The 17741-nt window shown below is 41.8% G+C and overlaps 1 protein-coding gene across 4 annotated transcripts in view; it reads right to left on the reverse strand.

Annotated features, from left to right (window-relative positions):
* EBPL (EBP like) overlaps positions 1-17741 on the reverse strand; it is a 46891-nt gene that overhangs the window by 15209 nt on the left and 13941 nt on the right. For 2 of the 4 annotated variants that reach the window (XR_014255913.1, XM_082434526.1), the window contains exons 2-3: positions 6525-6614; positions 829-898 (exon numbers count right to left, since the gene is read on the reverse strand). Coding sequence is in view for 3 of the 4 variants with exons in the window: in XM_082434526.1 (XP_082290652.1) it covers positions 829-898; positions 6525-6614 (160 nt within the window). In the remaining variant the exon portion in view is untranslated. Of the gene's footprint in view, positions 1-828; positions 899-6524; positions 6615-11367; positions 11746-17741 lie in introns of those variants that run through there. The other 2 variants (XM_082434527.1, XM_082434528.1) reach the window with 2 other exon arrangements.

The raw sequence follows: 17741 nt of genomic DNA on the forward strand, positions 1-17741 counted from the left end.
AAACACCCAGTTTAAGTACAGCAAACTCCTCAATCTGCACTCACTATTAACATTTGAAATTATAGGGCTTCCCTGGTGGCGCAGTGGTTAAGAATCCGCCTGCCAATGCAGGGGGGACACGGGTTTGAGCCCTGGTCTGGGAAGATCCCACATGCCGCGGAGCAACTAAGCCTGTGCACCACAACTACTGAGCCTGTGCTTTAGACCCCGCGAGCCACAACTACTGAGCCCGCGAGCCACAACTACTGAGCCTACGAGCCACAACTACTGAAGCCCGCACACCTAGAGCCCGTGCTCCGCGACAAGAGAAGCCAGTGCCATTAGAAGCCGGCGCACCGCAATGAAGAGTGGCACCTGCTTGCCACAACTAGAGGAAGCCCACGCACAGCAACGAAGACCCAGTGCAGTCAAAAATAAATAAATTAAATACATAAAAACAAACAAAAATTTGAAATTATAGCTTTATTGAGATATAATTCACGTGCCAGACCTGTTTTTCTAAATCTGTTTAAAGTGTATAATTCAACAAGTTTTAGTATATTCTCAGATTTGAATCACCACAAATCATGTAATTTTATAATGTTTCTACCCCAAAAAAGAAACTTGTACCCCTTATCAGTCACTCCCCATTTCTGGCCTATGATCCCGCCCCCTCCCCACACACCCAGGCAACCACTAATCTGTAATTTATCTCTATAGATTTGCCTATTCTGGACATTCATGTAAATAGAATCATACAGCATGGGGTACAGGTACTCATTTAATTGACAGCCACACTTGCAATTAATCCCTCAAACATGGCAAATGCAAACGTTTTAAATTACTTACACAATGAAGCGATCAAGGCATCAGAATCTGTGATGTTTCCTACCAAAGACAAGTAGACAAAAGGGCCTTCCTAGAGAGACGAAAACGAAAACATGCTCTAATTTAGCATCACAACCACAGGATGGCGCCACAGTGTGGCCAGCGTCCCCTGCCCTGCCCCACACCACACAGTCCCGGTGTGCGCGCGTGGGTTCCTGGAGCCTGGCTCGTGACCTTGGAAATGGATATGTCCAAAGGGAATGTTTATATAATAAATGTCAGTTTTCAATGATTGGCATTATAAAATCAGAGGTGTGCTCTGATGGGGAAAAAATAACTTGAAGATTTTGCACAAGAAAAGAGCTTAAATGGTATATTAAATAAGCTAAACTCTGGATTAATCCAGGGATTTTACACCGTTGAGAAGTACCTCACAGTACTTCATTTTGTCTCACCTCAAAAAAATCCAAGATCTCTCTTAACAGAAGTGGCATTCAAATATCTATATCAGAGCTGAACTAGTTCTTTTTCCTACACAAGGGCAAATTTAGGAAAATTAGAAATGTTTACAGGCTATATTTAAAATTTAAGGTAATGAAATAGCTGCAATTATACTTTGAACACCTTTTGTTCCTGGTCAATACAACCCTTCTCATTTCTTTTTACCAAAACGATCACTTATGTGACATCAAAATTGTGTCTCTTCCTAATCCCTAAGGTCACTTCTAGTACAACTTCCTAGAGGCAACCACACTTAACCACTTCTGTCTGTAGTTCTGGCAACTATTTTCGTAACACGTAATATACTTATATTACTATTTCTTTAGACATTATCAACTGACAGCCCATCCTGAAAAATTACATTATAATTTACACTGTTTCCCTTCCCCTTCTCTTCTTCCAATTTTTGATAGTAGGGGAGGACAAACTTCCTTCTACCCTCTTAGGTTCTGTAGCTGGCCTAAGAATTAACCGACATAAACAGATTAAAAAGAAAAGCATACATATCTTATTTAATATTTTTACATATACATGGGAGTCTCTGAAGAGAAAATGAAGACCTGAATAAGCTGTTAGGCCCCAAAACTTATATGCCTTTTTACACAAAGAACAATAAACTGCAGGGATGTGACAAGACCAAGGGGCTTGAGCTGAGGACAGTAAATCGTGTGAAAGTGACTAGGAGATACATGGGAAGAAAGTAATGGAAGACAAGGGTTATTTTAGTAGGTTTATTTGCACAGGACCACTTCAGCATTGACGCCCAATACCCAGTGATAAGAATGTTCTTTTCTTCCTGGTAAAGGGAGGGCACCTTTCTCATGGGAAGTTCAAAGACCTGATTTTAGGTAGAAAGAGGGAGGTCAGAGAGCCCTTCCTGCATCTACAGTTTCTCAATTGCCTTCAGTTCAAAATAATCAATATGCCAAAGTGGTATATTTTGGAGTAGCATGTTCTGAATCCCTTTAATAGCTATATGAATTCTCTTTTTTTAAAAAAAAATTTATTTATTTATTTATTTTGGCTGTGCCGGGTCTTAGTTGCTGCATGCAGGATCTTTAATTGTGGCATGAGGGATCTAGTTCCCTGACCAGGGACTGAACCCGGGCCCCCTGCATTGGGAGCTTGGAGTCTTACCCACTGGACCACCAGGGAAGTCCCTATATGAATTCTCTTTAATTCTTCTATTAGTTATCCAAATGTGTAACTTACATAGTAAACTTTGGGGAATTCCCTGGCGGTCCAGTGGTTAGGACTTCTCGCTTTCACTGCCGAGGATGTGGGTTCAGTCCCTGGTCAGGGAACTAAGATCCTGCAAGGTGCTTGGTGCAGCCAAAAAAAAAAAAAAAAAAGTAAAACTTAAAGCCTCAGCTTACCCATTCATCAATGTTGTGCAGTATCTGGACTTCTTACGATATCAGACAAGCATGAGAACACCCACCACCCTCTCTCCCTCTCCTCCCCACTTCCAAATCTCAACCTCTGTCCACTTTGCTTGTATGTTGTTGAAATTCACTGCATTTCCATTCAATCAACAGCATTTACAATATGGTGATTATGTAAATAGTGTTCACTGCAATGGGCCACAACTTCTTCCTGTACAAATCCAGTATTTTTGTCACTTAAGAAGAATGTGGCAAATGGAATATTTTTTCTTACACTCATACATTCCTCAAAATCAGGCTACATTTTATTTTATTTTTTTTCATGCTACATTTTAGTTTGCTTCATATTTGGGCCATGACTTTGTTAAAAGATATTTTTGTTTATGCTACAGTTTGTAATTGCCTTTCTTTTTCTCTAATTGAGAGAAGAAACCTGACTTTCTCCCCATCTCATTAATACATCTTCCAGCTTCTTATCCATTCCAATCTTTGCTGAACAGAGGCTTTGAAGCCGGTTTATTTTCTCTTTTCTTGACATTCTGTAAGTTACTTAATTAGTAAGTGTGGTTTATTTCAGATCATATGTAAAAATTATATTCCTTAAAGGAGATTTTAAAAAATTACATGTGAAAAAAAAAATTACATGTGAGATAAACAATGTTTTTAAACAAGAAGTACTCCCCATCTACTCTGCAACTCCTTATTTTCACCAATTGATCTTTTTATTTTTAGCAGAGCCATAGGAAATCCACACCACTTCCCTGGCATGACCTGGGAACTTTCTAGATAAAACACATCCACTGATTGGCCAGTAGGGGCCACAAGACTGAGCTGAATTTGATCCTCTCTAGGCCTCAGTACATCTATCTGTGAGATGAAGGACTTGCCAAAATTAGATTGTTGATCTCATCCTAAAACTAGATGTGACTTCCACTAGCAACCTCTTCAACTGGAGCCATCAGCAAACATGGACACAGACATCCAGTCTAGAATCTTTCCTCAGAAGCAATTCCCTGGGTAAGAGCAAGATGGGAACCTGGAATCTATAACATGCAGGACCCAGGAGTATATACCAAATTTGTTCCCTTTTATATCTACCTGTTGGAGTTCTACTCCTTTTTCAAATCCCAGCTCAAACCCTCCTTTTACCAAGAAACCTTCCCAAACTTCTTGGTAAAAATTAATTTCTCACTCTCCCTTGTTACTAAATTTGTGTTTCTGTAATCAACTGTCTGCTGGTGGTGGATCTCCAGTCCCCATTAGATCATACATCTTGGGGGCCTGGGATGTTGCCTTCTCTGTCTTAGAATCCTCAAGAACCCAGGGTGATATTTTGTGTTCAGTGTCTGCTAACTTTGATTTAATGACAAGTCCACGTAATGAATTACTTAGAAAGAAAGGTGCCCTGTGGGGCTTTTAGAAGGCACTATATATTTCTTACTATATTACTACTCTAAGTGTAAAGGCAGTATAGCATATAAAGTATAATGAACATATCCACCCTCCAAATGCTGATCAGATGTTACCTCTTCCAGGAAACAAGCCTTCACTAATTCCCCTGATAGGAGGTAGATGTCTTTCCTGAACAGAATCCTGCTTAATTTATCTCCTCCTCAAAACCATCAGTTCTTTAGGGTAAGACTATAGGGTATACTATAGTTTTGAAAAACATTCCCATTGGAGGAAACTGGACAAGGTGCACAAGGGATCTCTGTTATTTTTTAACAACTGTATGTCAATCTCTAAACTGACCATAAGGTCAATTATTTCTAAAAAAATTTATTAAAAAAACCCAGACAGGTAGAAAGAGAGACATGGAAGAAAGAGTAACATTACTAATTAATAACATTAAACAAAATCGTCAGGACCTTTTTCTTTAGAGTAAGCTGGGCCCTGGCCTCAGAGAGCTTGTCATCTAGTTGTGTTACACTGACATTCTGCTCGATAACGATTGGAGGAAGATGAGGGAGCAGTGGCTGGGACAGTAAGGGAAGACTTCCAGGAGGCAGCGGGCCTCTAAGCCTGTGTACAAGCTGCTCTTCCACCTAGAGTACACGTGCCTGGCTTTCACCCCCCCAAAAAAAAGTATGTAAATATTATGGATTTTTAAAATCATGGTAAAATATACATAACATAAAATTTACCATTTTACCCATTTTAAGTTTTCAATTCAGTGGTATTAAGTATATTCACACTGTTGTGCAGCCATCACCACCATCCACCTCCAGAACTTTTTCATCTTCCCAAACTGAAACTCTGTCCCCATTAAACAATAACTTCCCACCCCGTCTTCCCCCCAGCCGCCGGTGGCCACCATTCTATCTCTGCCTCTAGGACTCTGATTACTCTAGGTACCTCATTTGTCTTTTGTGTCTGACATTTCACTTAGGATAATATCTACCCTCGAGGTACATCCATGTTGTAGTATGTGTCACAATTTCATGTCTTTTTCAGACTGAATAATATTCTATTGTATGTATACACCACACTTTGTTTATCTATTCATCTGCTGATGAACAAGTAGGTAGGTTGTTTCTACCTTTCGGCTACCATGAATAAGCTGCTATGAATACTGGTGTGCAAGTATCTGTTTAAGTCCCTAGTTTCAATTCCTTTGGCTATTTAGGTAGAAGTGGAATTGTTGGATCATATGGTAGGTAATTCTATGTTTTACTTTTTTTTTTTTTATTTGACCTTTTAAGAAAATTTTTTTGATTTTTTAATGTATTTTATTTATTTTTTGGCCACACGGCATTTGGGATCTTAGTTCCCCGACCAGGGATCAAACCCGTGCCCCCTGCATCGGAAGTGTGGAGTCTTAACCACTGGACTGCCAGGGAAGTTCCTGTTTTACTTTTTGAGGAACCCTCATGCTATCTTCCACAGTGGCTGCACCATTTAGCATTCCCAACAACAGTACACCAAAGTTCCAAATTTCTCCACATCCTTGCCAACACTCGTTATTTTCCTTTGCTGTTGCTGTTTTTTATAATAGACATCCTAATGGGTGTAAAGTGGTATCTCATTGTGGTTTTGATTTGCATTTCCCTAATGACTACTGATCTTACCGCTTATTGGCCATTTGTATTAACTTCTTTGGAGAAATGTCTGTTCAAATCTTTTGCCCATTTTTTAACTGTTTATTTGTTGTTAAGAATATAAATGTTTTTCAGTGGAGAGGTCACCACTTGGTACTTGAACTTGATGGGCTAGACTGCCCCATGGGCATGAGTAACCAATTATTCTGCTGAAGTCAAAGCACTTGGCAGAGCAGAGTAGGGGCCACTATCAAAGGGCAAGATCTGCCAGTCCATCATGGGGAGCAAGCGGTCTGCAGCAAATCTTGAGTGCCTTTACTCTCTTGTCACCTGATAAACTCCTCTGCAGTCTTTATTTATTTTTAATTTATTAATTAATTTATTTATTTTTGGCTGCACTGGGTCTTTGTTGCTGTGCGCGGGCTTTTCTCTAGTTGTGGCGAGCGGGGGCTACTCTGTTGTGGTGCATGGGCTTCTCATTGTGGTGGCTCCTCTTGTTGTGGAGCACGGGCTCTAGGAGCCTGGGCTTCAGTAGTTGTGGCACGTGGGCTCAGTAGTTGTGGCTCACGGGATCTAGAGCGCAGGCTCAGTAGTTGTGGCGCATGGGCTTAGTTGCTCTGTGGCATGTAGACTCTTCCCAGACCAGGGCTTGAACCCGTGTCACCTGTATTGGCAGGTGGATTCTTAACCACTGCGCCACCAGGGAAGCCCACCTCTGCAGTCTTTAAAACCCCAGTGACTTCTCTCCACTGTGCTACCTCTTGACCTGGACACAATTCTACCACTCACTTACCAGACTGCACGATAATGGTTTGTTTTTCTGTCTGTTTCTCCTTCTAGCAAAGCTCAGTTGCAGGACCAGGTGTTGATTAATGCAATTTACCTGGAATACATGGATGGTGAGCTTTAACAGACAATCCTAGGCTGAATCTGCAAACTTTGTACAGCTATCCTTGAATCATGTAGAATTGGCCGGGTCTCCTAATTTCTCTGTCTACAGTTTTTTCTTGGCTATAACAGAGATGAAATGGATCCAGACACATGGTTTTCAAAGGTCTTTGGGTAAAACATTTGCTATGTGGAGAAAATGCTCTTGTGTGAAAGGAGAAATAGGATGGCCGCAGACTTGGGGCAGGTCCGGTGGGTCAATGTAGACCTGGATGGTGCGATCGTTCTTCACAGGAACCCTGCCCTTGTGCTTTATGTAAAAAGGGCGCCGAACAGATGCACACACACTTGGCTTTCCTTCATAACATAGGCCATGTACCGTTAGCATTAGCAACTACTTGATTCTTCCCCCAAAACAACTCTAAGGGCTTCTAACCCTTCCCTACAACATCAGGTCCTGGTATGTCGCACCACAGGAAGGACATTTAATTTAAAACCAGGAAAAGAACAAAGTGAAAAGGGGTAAGGTGTCAATATCAGGGTTCCAGGGAACTGATGTTCCATCTCTGGAAGGTTCTGTGATTCCAGGCTTGGTCTGATCTTGTCCTGTAAGGAACTCACCATGAGAAACGTAAATTGACAAACACAGGCCCACCACTATCTGCTGCTGAATCTCCACCAGTAGTAGACTCAGTGCAAAACTGAGCAAATCAGGGGCATAAGGCAGTGGTCCAACTTCAGAATGAGACCAGCTCTTATGAGCCTAAAGATTCTTTGGGGCCTTCTGAACCAGATCTGTTCTAACCAAACAGGCCTGAGATCGAAGTCACTGGAAACATTAGCTGCTATTTGCCAAGGGCCAAAATTATCTGTAGAATTCTAGAGAATGGAAACAGACTTAGTTCCTCCCATGAATTCACATTTTATATCAAATGAGCCATAAAGCACTTTTTCTTCCCCCTTAAAATTATTTCTAGGCTCTGGAACACGAAGTTTATATTAACTTGCAGAATAAACCTGGAAGGTTATCAGCTCCAAAAGTCTTTAATCATAGTATATGGTTAAGAACTAGCCATCCGGAACTAAAATTCATGTTTGAGCTCAACCACTACCTGGAGATTTTAAGGATCAGATGAAAGGAGCTTGGTAAGCAGCAAAGGCCATCGGTAGGGTGTTGCTGTAACTGGGAAGTAGGGCTTGAACCGGTGTACGGGTGAGAGCCCTGTGCTGCACGCTGGAGAGCTGGGTGAGCTTGAGCAAAAACAAGGACAGCAGATTTTATTTCTTACAGTCCCTGCTACCTTGACCTCGCTGAGCTTCAATTCCCTAATCAACATAAAGGAACAGAGTAAAGCTCTCAACAGATGTTTGATGTATGAATGAAAGAGTCATGAGCAGAGTTAGACTAGATCTCCATCTTCACCTTTTCAGAGTGTCTCTTACTGACTGGAAGCCCTGAAATGCAGCACCTGGTCCACTGACCTCACTGGTGAGGTCGATGAGCAGCGGCCTGTCAGTAGAGGGTCAGGTGTGGAGGGAGGGGCCCCATGGAGGACTGTGGGGTCAGAGCCTGTTTAAGCCCCAGCCTCTCCAGTGGGAACGGGCTGTGCGTCCTACACCTGCCAATGCTCATCAGCCCTGGGAAGAGCAAGCTCGTGGCGACCTCCAGGGTAGACTCCCTGAATGACTGGCTGGGCGTGAGGATGTCTTCAAGAATTCCTGTGCTATTATTGTAGTAATTCCTACCATCCTCTGAGAGGCAGACACCTGCCCCCTAAGAAGCACAACGTGAATTTTCCGAGATAGGCTTACTCAGGACGTAGGAGCAAAATGATAGGAGGTCTGGATTCCCTTTAAAGTACTTCAGCAATAACAAAAGAAAAAGGGGGAGGGAGGGAGAAAAAGAAAAAGCAAGTGCAGCAAAATTGGAAAACGCCAAACCTATTCATTATACTGTTCTCTCTACATTTGTGAATGTTTGAAATTTTTCACAGTAAAACTTAATTTTAAAAAGATATATAGCACCTTGTCAAAAAAGAACTGTTGCCCCTCGCGTTTCTGGACTCCTGACTCAGGACCCCGTGGTCCCAGAGGCCCTCGGCCTTCGTGCTTCTAACACACAAGTGGGGCCCCCGGACCACGGTCAGGAGCACCTGGGACTCCACAGCCTGAGACTCAGCCCTCCCAGGATCCCCTCCAGACCCCAAGCCGCCTGGGTGTTGGGTCTGGATCAGCCGGGGCCGGCACAGCTGAGGTGAAACCAGATGAGGGGTGCGGCACACCGCGTGCAGAGCGAGCACAGCACAGAAGTAAGCCGTTTGTTATCCTTTTCCTCTTCGGATGCACTTTAATATCAAACAAACCGGTGTTTCAACAGTCACTGCTGTGAGTCTCCAGATTACTCCAGCCTCGATAAACCACAGGGCAAAACTGCTCACCTTCTGCCAGCCCCACAGTGTCCTACACACACAAACAGACACACGGACACGGACACACGGACACTTGCACAAAAGGGATAAAAAGTAAGGAGAGCCAGTGGTCATGACCAAAAAAAGAAAGGGAAAAAAGCTCTCATTATTCACACTCCGTTTTCAAATTACCTACGCCCTTCTGGTGAACGACCAGCCAACAAAATGCCAGCCCTGGTGTCCTGGCTCTGGGTGACATGCTGAGAGAATTCTCTCTTGTTGTCCAGTTAAGTCTGCAGAGAAGCTGCGCAGAGTGGGCTTTTGCTCACGCTGATAAGGGCTCTTTTCCTGTCACAGCTCACCTGTCCTACCCAATGTCGGGGCTCCCAACACCCACGGCATGCTAACTTTCCATCAGATTTTTCTTTACTCTTCTGACATCCCTTCTGGTGGTGTACATTTACTATTTTAACTAGTAAAAATTATTAAAGGGATACATGCTGAAAGTTAAAAAAAAATTACAAAAAGCTATAAAGTGAAAGGTAAAAGTCTCTCTCCTGACCCCCAATCTCATCCTCCTGAGATACCACTGTTGAGCTCCACAGTAGCCTTCAAGAAATTTTTCATGTATATGTTATTATGTAGCTACAAATACTTAAAATACCTTCTCCTTGCCATTAGTTTTTCTACTGTTAAGCTAGAGGGTGATGAGGAAAATTCCACAATGGTTATTGACTTAAAAATTTTTTAAGTTCTGTGTATCAGGAATTTTGGTTTAAAAAACATAGGAAAGTTCATATTAGATGCTCTAAAATGTGACCGAACTATACCTATCTAATTGAGTTGCCAACAAAATCAGCTTAAAAGCTAAAATGTATCATGGCAAATAAATTAAGTAACAGACGTCAGTCTCATTTTTCACTGAAGGTATTCCAGATATGTAATTCTAACAACGGATTTTATAGACTTTAAGACAGCTACAAGTCAAAGCTCAGATTAAAAAAAAAAAGTGCTTGAGCTAGGCAAGCTTCTACTATCTATAATTCAATGACCATTTTGTAGAGAATGCTGTTTACTCATTTCACCCTTAAAGAAAAATTTAGCATCAAAAAGGCTTTATAGAAATAAAAGAGAACATACATTTTCTGTTTTGTAATTTGTGTTTGTATTTGTAAAGGCTGAATTTATACTTAAATATGTTTGCAAGTTTTTTGTTTTTTAAAGTGCGTTTGGATGAAGAACCAGAAAAACAGTGCAACATGCATTAAGAGTGGGAGAAAGAAAGTGGAATAAGAATAGAATCAGTACATAAATCCTGTCAAAATTTATTAGCATTTTCTGATCTGACTCACAAAATCTCAGCCTAATCAGACTTGATTTTTCCATGTCATGGCAACAGCATACATCATTGTTTCTGGAAGGATCAGCTGCTTCAGCCTCCTACAGTACCTCAATGACAAGGCTTTAGTGACTTCATAAATATATGCTGCCCAGCTGTCATCCACTTAATGAGATGACGACTTCCATTTGACGGAACCTGTCCTAGCAGATGGGCTGTCGCCTGACGTTAACAATGGACCGTGCTGGCCCTTTTGTGTACTTCAGGAGTCATACAGCCACACAAGTCCTATTGTTCCCACAACATAGCAGCTTAGCGTTTGATTTAGGACTTAAAGAATATTTCTCCCCTTTTAAGAATATACCCTTCTCTGCTGAGGCAGTTGTTACGATTAGAGATTTGAAACCTTCCAAGGCTCATCTTAATTGGACGTGTGTATTACCACATTATTACATAGGGATGGCATGAAAATTAAAAGTTAATCCAACTAAAGGATATGGCGAGGAGGGGTCACAAAAGAGACAGAGGAAGAATTAACATTTACTGAACTCTGCTAAACGCCAGGCACTGTGCCGGTGCCCTACATCCTTGCTATTCAAATGTGGTCCACAAACCACAGCATGAGCACCTCCTGGGAGCTTGTGACAAATGCAGAATCCCAGACCCTATCCCAGACCTATGGAGTCAGAATCTACATTATAAAAAGATCCCCAGGTGATTACTATGCACAGTCAAGTTTGAGAAGCACGGCCCTAAATTACAAAGCTTTATTTGATCCTATAACAACCATTTGAAGAAAATATTATTTCTATACTTTATAGACATGGCCCCCAAATTCATGTTGAAATCCTTCCCCCGAAAGATGATGGTATTAGGCGGTGCTTAAGCCTTGAGGGTGGAACCATCATGAATGGGATCAATGCCTTATAAAAGGGGCTCCTGAGAGACCCCTAGTCCCATCCACCCAGGTGCCAGCTATGAACCAGGAAGCAGGTTCTCACCTGACCATACTGGTGTCCTGATCTCTGACTTCCAGCCTCCAGAACTGTGAGAAATAAATTTCTGTTGTTTATAAGCCACCCAGTCTGTGGTATTTTGTTATAGCAGCCTGAAAGGATTAACACAATAAGGAAACCAAGACAGAAAAAGTCCTTTCTTCCTTTTTTTTTAAACATACATTTTGCTTTTCATTTCTCTTTGCTGCCAAAGGGGTTTAATGCAAAATACGAGTCTTAGCAAACAATGAAATAAATAGTGTACATTTTTACTATGCAATAAAGGGGGAAACCACTGTAGTGAGAATCTTGACTTTTCTGTACATGCTCTGCAAAGACTCCTCAGCCTGTACTTCTCACACACGTTTAATGCACATATATTCCATAATGCACATATATTCCTTCCTTCCCCTCCGCATGACAGAAAGGGTTTTCAGCAGGGGAAGGGGTGCTGCCCAAGGTTTCACAGGTGGGAAATGGCTGGGCCAGCTGCACCAGCACATCGTTGGACCCCAAAGCCCATACTCTTCCCACCTGCCCACTCTGCCCAGGGCTTCTTGAATAAGTCAGACCTCCTCTGTAACAGCCCTGCATAACCAGCACCGCCCTTGAAAGGCAGCCTGTGGCATGTGTGAGGGTGAGCGACAGGACAGAGGAGCGCCAGGAAACCATGTCGTGAGAAACAGTGGAGCTGTTTTATAGACCCGGGATTCAACTTCCCTTTGGGTTACACAAGAGAGCACAAGTAGGACCCTAGAAGTAGAAGTCCTAAGGAGGCTAATTTTAGCTCAACATAAGGAAACATTTTCTCGTAACTAGAGCTATTCTATTTTGGAAAGACGGCACTGACAAAGTTTTCAAGCAAAGGGTGGAGGACCCAACATCTGTCTGGACTCTTAGTAAAATTCCTATACAAGGGGGAGGCCGGCCTATTTGGCTCCTAAAGGCCCTTGCTCGACTATGGCGGCTTTCTCACTTGCCGCACACAGTACTGGGCATTCCCTTATTTTATTTTATTTTCTGAATATCTTTTGGCCACGGGACACGTGGGCTCTTAGTTCCCTGATCGGGGATTGAACCCGCATCCCCTGCATTGGAAGTGCAGAGTCTTAACCACTGGACCGCAGGGAAGTCCCTGGGTGCTCCTTTAGATGTGTGGGTCACGATGCACGCTGTGCCCAGCATGGCTCCACCCCCAGTTCCCATGGGCTGGACCGTGTTCTACACTGTGACGGCCACTCCTTTGGCTGTAGGTGATTGGATCAGAGGATCAGGAGGGACAAGGAGGAAGGCAGTGCACAGGCTGGGCCTGGCCGACAAAGCAGCCTACCCAAAATGCCACCCTCAAACACAGATGAGCTGGGCTCGTGAAATGCTTACCCTCTGGAACACAAACTCAGAAACAGGGAATGAATCCAATCAGATTCTGAAAATTAATATGTAGGAGAGGTCAGGAGAGGCCAAGAACAGATCAACATTATGAATGAACTCAAGTTACCAGGAGACATGGTGTATTAGTTTGGTTGGGCTGCCACAAAAAAGTACCACAAACTGGGTGGCTTAAAACCACAAATACTTATTATCTCACAGTTCCAGAGGCTGGATGTCCAGGATGAAGGTGTCAGCAGGGTTGGTTTCTTCTGAGGGCTGCAAGGGAGACTCTGTTCCATGCCCCTCCTTCTACACCTTCTAGGGGCTTGATGGCAAACTTTGGCGTTCCTTGGCTTGTAGAAGCATCACTCTGATCTGTGCCTTCATGTTCACATAGTGTTCTCCCCGTGTATATGTCCCTACATCCAAATTCCCCCCTTTTATAAAGACACCAGTCGTTATTAGGTGAGGAACCATGCTAATGACCTCATTTTTTTTCTAATGACTTCATTTTAAGTTAATTACACCTGTAAAGACCAGATCTCTAAATAGGGCCACATTCTGAGGTCATGGGGGTTAGGACCCCAACATGGGTTTTTTTGGTAGGGACACAATTCAACCCATATTCAACCCACATGGATATGGGTAGAGGCTGGACTTCCCAGCCTCAAGAACATGAGAAATAAATGTCTGTTGTTTAAGCCACCCAGTCGGTGATATTTTTGTTATATCGACCCTAGCAGACTAAGACACTAAATGCTGGTGAGAATGTGGAGCAACTGGAATGCTCAAGTATTGCTGGTGGGAATGGAAAATGGTAGAGCCACTTTGGAAAATAGTTTGGCAGTTTCTACTCTAGTTAAAGAATCCCACTCGTAGGCATTTATTTACACAGGAGAAATAATATATATGCCCACACAAAGACTTAGAAGTAGATACCCACAGCTGCCTTATTTATAACAGCCAAAAACTAGAAACAACCCAAATGTTAACTGGTAAATGGATAAATAAATTGGGATATAGCCATATACTGGGATACTAGTCAGCAGATCATGCTAAATGAAAGACTACATACTGTATGATTTCATTTATATGAAATTCTAGAAATGGCAAAACCTTAGTGACAATAAATCAGATTAGTGTTTCCTGGGGCCAGAGGTCAGGGCTGGGATCATCTACAAAGGGGCATAAGAAGACTTTCAAAAAGTGATGAAAATGTTCTATACTACTACTGTGATGGTGGTTGGTTGCATAACTCTATACAATCACCAAAATTCATCAGACCATATACAAAATGGGTGAATTTTATTGTATATAAATTATAACTCAATAAAGTTGGAGGGGGAAAAAGAGAATTTAGAAAAGTGGCTGGTTACTATATAGATATTGATATAACCCGGTAATTTTCACTTATCACAACAATAGTCTGTTAGAATACAAAGGAGAAAACTCTCATAGTAGCAATAAAAATATAAAATATTTAGAAGTAAACTTTAAGAGACTGTAACAGAAGATTTAAACAAATTGAGATCCACTCAATTCTTAGAAGAGCCTCAGTATTGCACAGATATCATTTAATCTCAAATTAATCTATACATTTAAGAAAATCCCAAATCAAAATACCAAATTTTAGAACTTGGCAAAATGAATCTAAAGTTCATCTGGAAGGATATATAGTAACGTGTTTGAAAAAGGGTGATAAGTTGGCTTCGTTGGCTATTCAAAAGCACTACAGGGGCTTCCCTGGTGGTGCAGTGGTTAAGAATCCGCCTGCCAATGCAGGGGACACGGGTTTGAGCCCTGGTCCGAGAAGATCCCACCTGCCGCAGAGCAACTAAGCCCGTGCACCATAACTACTGAGCCCGTGCGCCACAGCTACTGAGCCTGAGCTCTAGAGCCTGCGAGCCACAACTACGGAAGCCCTCACGCCTAGAGCCCGTGCTCCACAATAAGAGAAGCCACCGCAATGAGAAGCTCACGCGCTGCAACGAAGAGTAGCCCCAGCTCGCCACAACTAGAGAAAGCCCGCACGCAGCAACGAAGACCCAAGGCAGCCAAAAATAAAAATAAATAAAATAAATAAAATAAATAAATCTTAAAAATAAAAAGCACTATAATGCTAAAATAGTAAGAAACAGAACTGAAACCAAAAGATTCATAAAATAAAACTAAATTTAAAAAAATCCCAAACATATCTACACATATAAAAGATTTTAGCATATGATAAAAATGGAATTTCAAGTAAGTGGAGAAAGAATGGATTATTCAATAAATGAAGTTGAGACACCTTCTTGCTCCCCCCCAGAAAAGTGTATAATAAAATGTAAAATTACACATTTATAATTTAAATGTAAAATTATTTGCACTAACATATGACTATCTCTTTCAGATCAATAAGGAAAAGATGAACAGCCTCATAGGAAAACAGGCTATAGGGAATTCCCTGGCAGTCCAGTGGTTAGGACTCCATGCTTTCACTGCCAAAGGGCCAGGGTTCGATCCCTGGTCAGGGAACTAAGATCCCACAAGCTGCACAGCGTGGCAAAAGGAAAAGAAAAACAGGGTATAGGAGGTGGACCCAGGACTCAGCCCCAGATTCCTGTCCCAAAGCCTGGTACAGAACAGCAGAGCTGCCCTCCCTCAAGAAAACATGAGGCTCAGGCACTGAGGGTATCAGCTGTGATGAGGATGGAGCAAAGACTAGATACTCCTTTTTTCTGGGAATCATGTAAGTCTCCTGCATTCTCATGAGACTCTGCAAAAGAGAGAAGACCCCTAATAACTGAGGTTGAATTTATTTCCCACTCCCAGGCAGGACAGGAGCTTGCCAATTCAATTTATTTTTTTTCTCCAGCTGTATTAAGGTATAATTGACAAATAAAATTGTAAGATATTTAAAGTGTATAATGTGAATGTTTGATATAATTGTAACAGGATTCCCACAATCGAGTTAGTTAACACACCCATCACTTCACATATTTACCTTTTAAAATTTTTGATAAAAGAAAGATGAGCTATTTCTTATATGACACATTTTATGGTAAAAAACTTATATCTCCTTAGACATACTTTTTGACTTGAATCTCAGGTTTGAAAATTGTCCTACAGAAGAAAAGACATCTGTTCAAGAATGTTTATTGTAGTTTCTTGTTTGTTTTTAGGAGCAAAAAACAAAAACAAAAAAACCCTGGGTCTCCTTGGTGGTGGAGTGGTTAAGAATCCGCCTGCCAATGCAGGGGACACAGGTTCGAGCCCTGGTCCAGGAAGATCCCACATGCCATGGAGCAACTAAGCCCGTGCACCACAACTACTGAGCCTGCACTCTAGAGCCCGCAAGCCACAACTACTGAGCCTCCGTGCCTGGAGCCCGTGCTCCACAACAAGAGAAGCCACCGCAATGAGAAGCCCGGAACTAGAGAAAGCCCGTGCACAGCAATGAAGACCCAATGCAGCCAAAAATAAATAAATTTAAAAAAAAATTTATTTAAAAAAAAAACAAACCCAAAACTGAAGGCTGCATGGTTGGTTCAATTATGGTATATCCATTCTATGGAAAAAGGATATTTTGACCCGGGTCCCCCAGAAAGTCTCATGCTATGTTCTACTACTTTTATGGGGATTGCTATCCCAAGGAGGCAGAGGAGGGGAAATGGGAAATGGGACAAAGAAGAAGGATGAATCAGATATGAGGGTGCATTACTGGGATTAGTAACTCAGTAAGGCTGCTTAGTAACAAGCTAACTGATGTCTCAACCTTACATTTTTCTAGAGATTTTATGAACTACTGCTTCTTTGGGGAGTTCATCTTGGGGGAGGACGGAAGAAGAATTTATCTTGTAGTTCCCAAATACCACCATCAAAGGTTCAGCCTGTGGGTAGGTGTGTGGGAGCTGAGTGGGTCCCCAGGATCTCACACTCGAGTGGCATCCAAGGGGCCTGGGGCAGGAGGTGGGAGCAGGTGCTGCCTGGCTGGGCCCCAACGAAGCTGGAGTTGGTCGCTGTCACGGTGGCAGGACTAGAGCATACTGTAATGGGTCCAATGAAGCCAAGAAGATCTGAGAGGATGCAAAAGAGGTATCTGATACAATATTGATACCTCGTACTGGATGAGTGTGAGAAAGTAGCTGATGGGAATACAAATGGGTACCATCTTTCTAAAATCTTTAAAAACTGGCTTCCCTTAGGGCCAGTAATTCTACTTCCAGGATTCATCCTGTGTAAATACTTAAGACAAGTGCATGAGAATGTACAGAGAGCATTCTATATAATTGCCAGCAACTGGGAAGAGCCTGTAAGTCCAACAATTAGGGATCGGTTAAATAGATTACACATAAAGTATAATGGAATCCTATGCAGTTATTTAAAATTATGAGGTAGTTCAATAGACTGATATGTATGGTCACTGAACATAGTTAAATGAAAAAAGTAACAAAGAATGAATAATATGATCCCATTTTTGTAAAGAGAATTCTAAAAAAATATTTATCTGGATATATGTTTTCATATAAATTCTGGAAGATTATTTATTTATCTATCTATTTGTCTAGGCTGTGCTGGGTCTTACTTGCTGCACACGGGATCTTTGTCGTGGCATGTGGGAGCTTTTTTTTTTTATTTTTCAGTCGTGGCATGCGAACTCTTAGTTGCGGCATGCACGTGGGATCTAGTTCCCCCAACCAGGGATCAAACCCGGGTCCCCTGCATTGGGAGCACGAAGTCTTACCCACTGGACCACCAGGAAAGTCCCTGGAAGACTATTAAGAATACTAATAAAAATTATCTCTAGGTAATTTTATCTTTTTCTTCCTTTTAGATATATAAATGTTATGTTTTGCAATGATTGTGGGAATATACGATTTAAATAAATTTTGTTTTAAAAGACTGTCTGACATAGAAAAAGAACTGACATTTTAGATATCTGAGCAATTTGAGGCTTAAAATGTAAATGACTGATACTGCTATAAATTGAAAGGATAGAATCATTCTTCCGTTCATTCAATATTAACAAA

The sequence above is a fragment of the Balaenoptera physalus genome (assembly GCF_965194825.1).
Source record: "Balaenoptera physalus genome assembly, chromosome: 18".
NCBI classification, from domain to species: domain Eukaryota; kingdom Metazoa; phylum Chordata; class Mammalia; order Artiodactyla; family Balaenopteridae; genus Balaenoptera; species Balaenoptera physalus.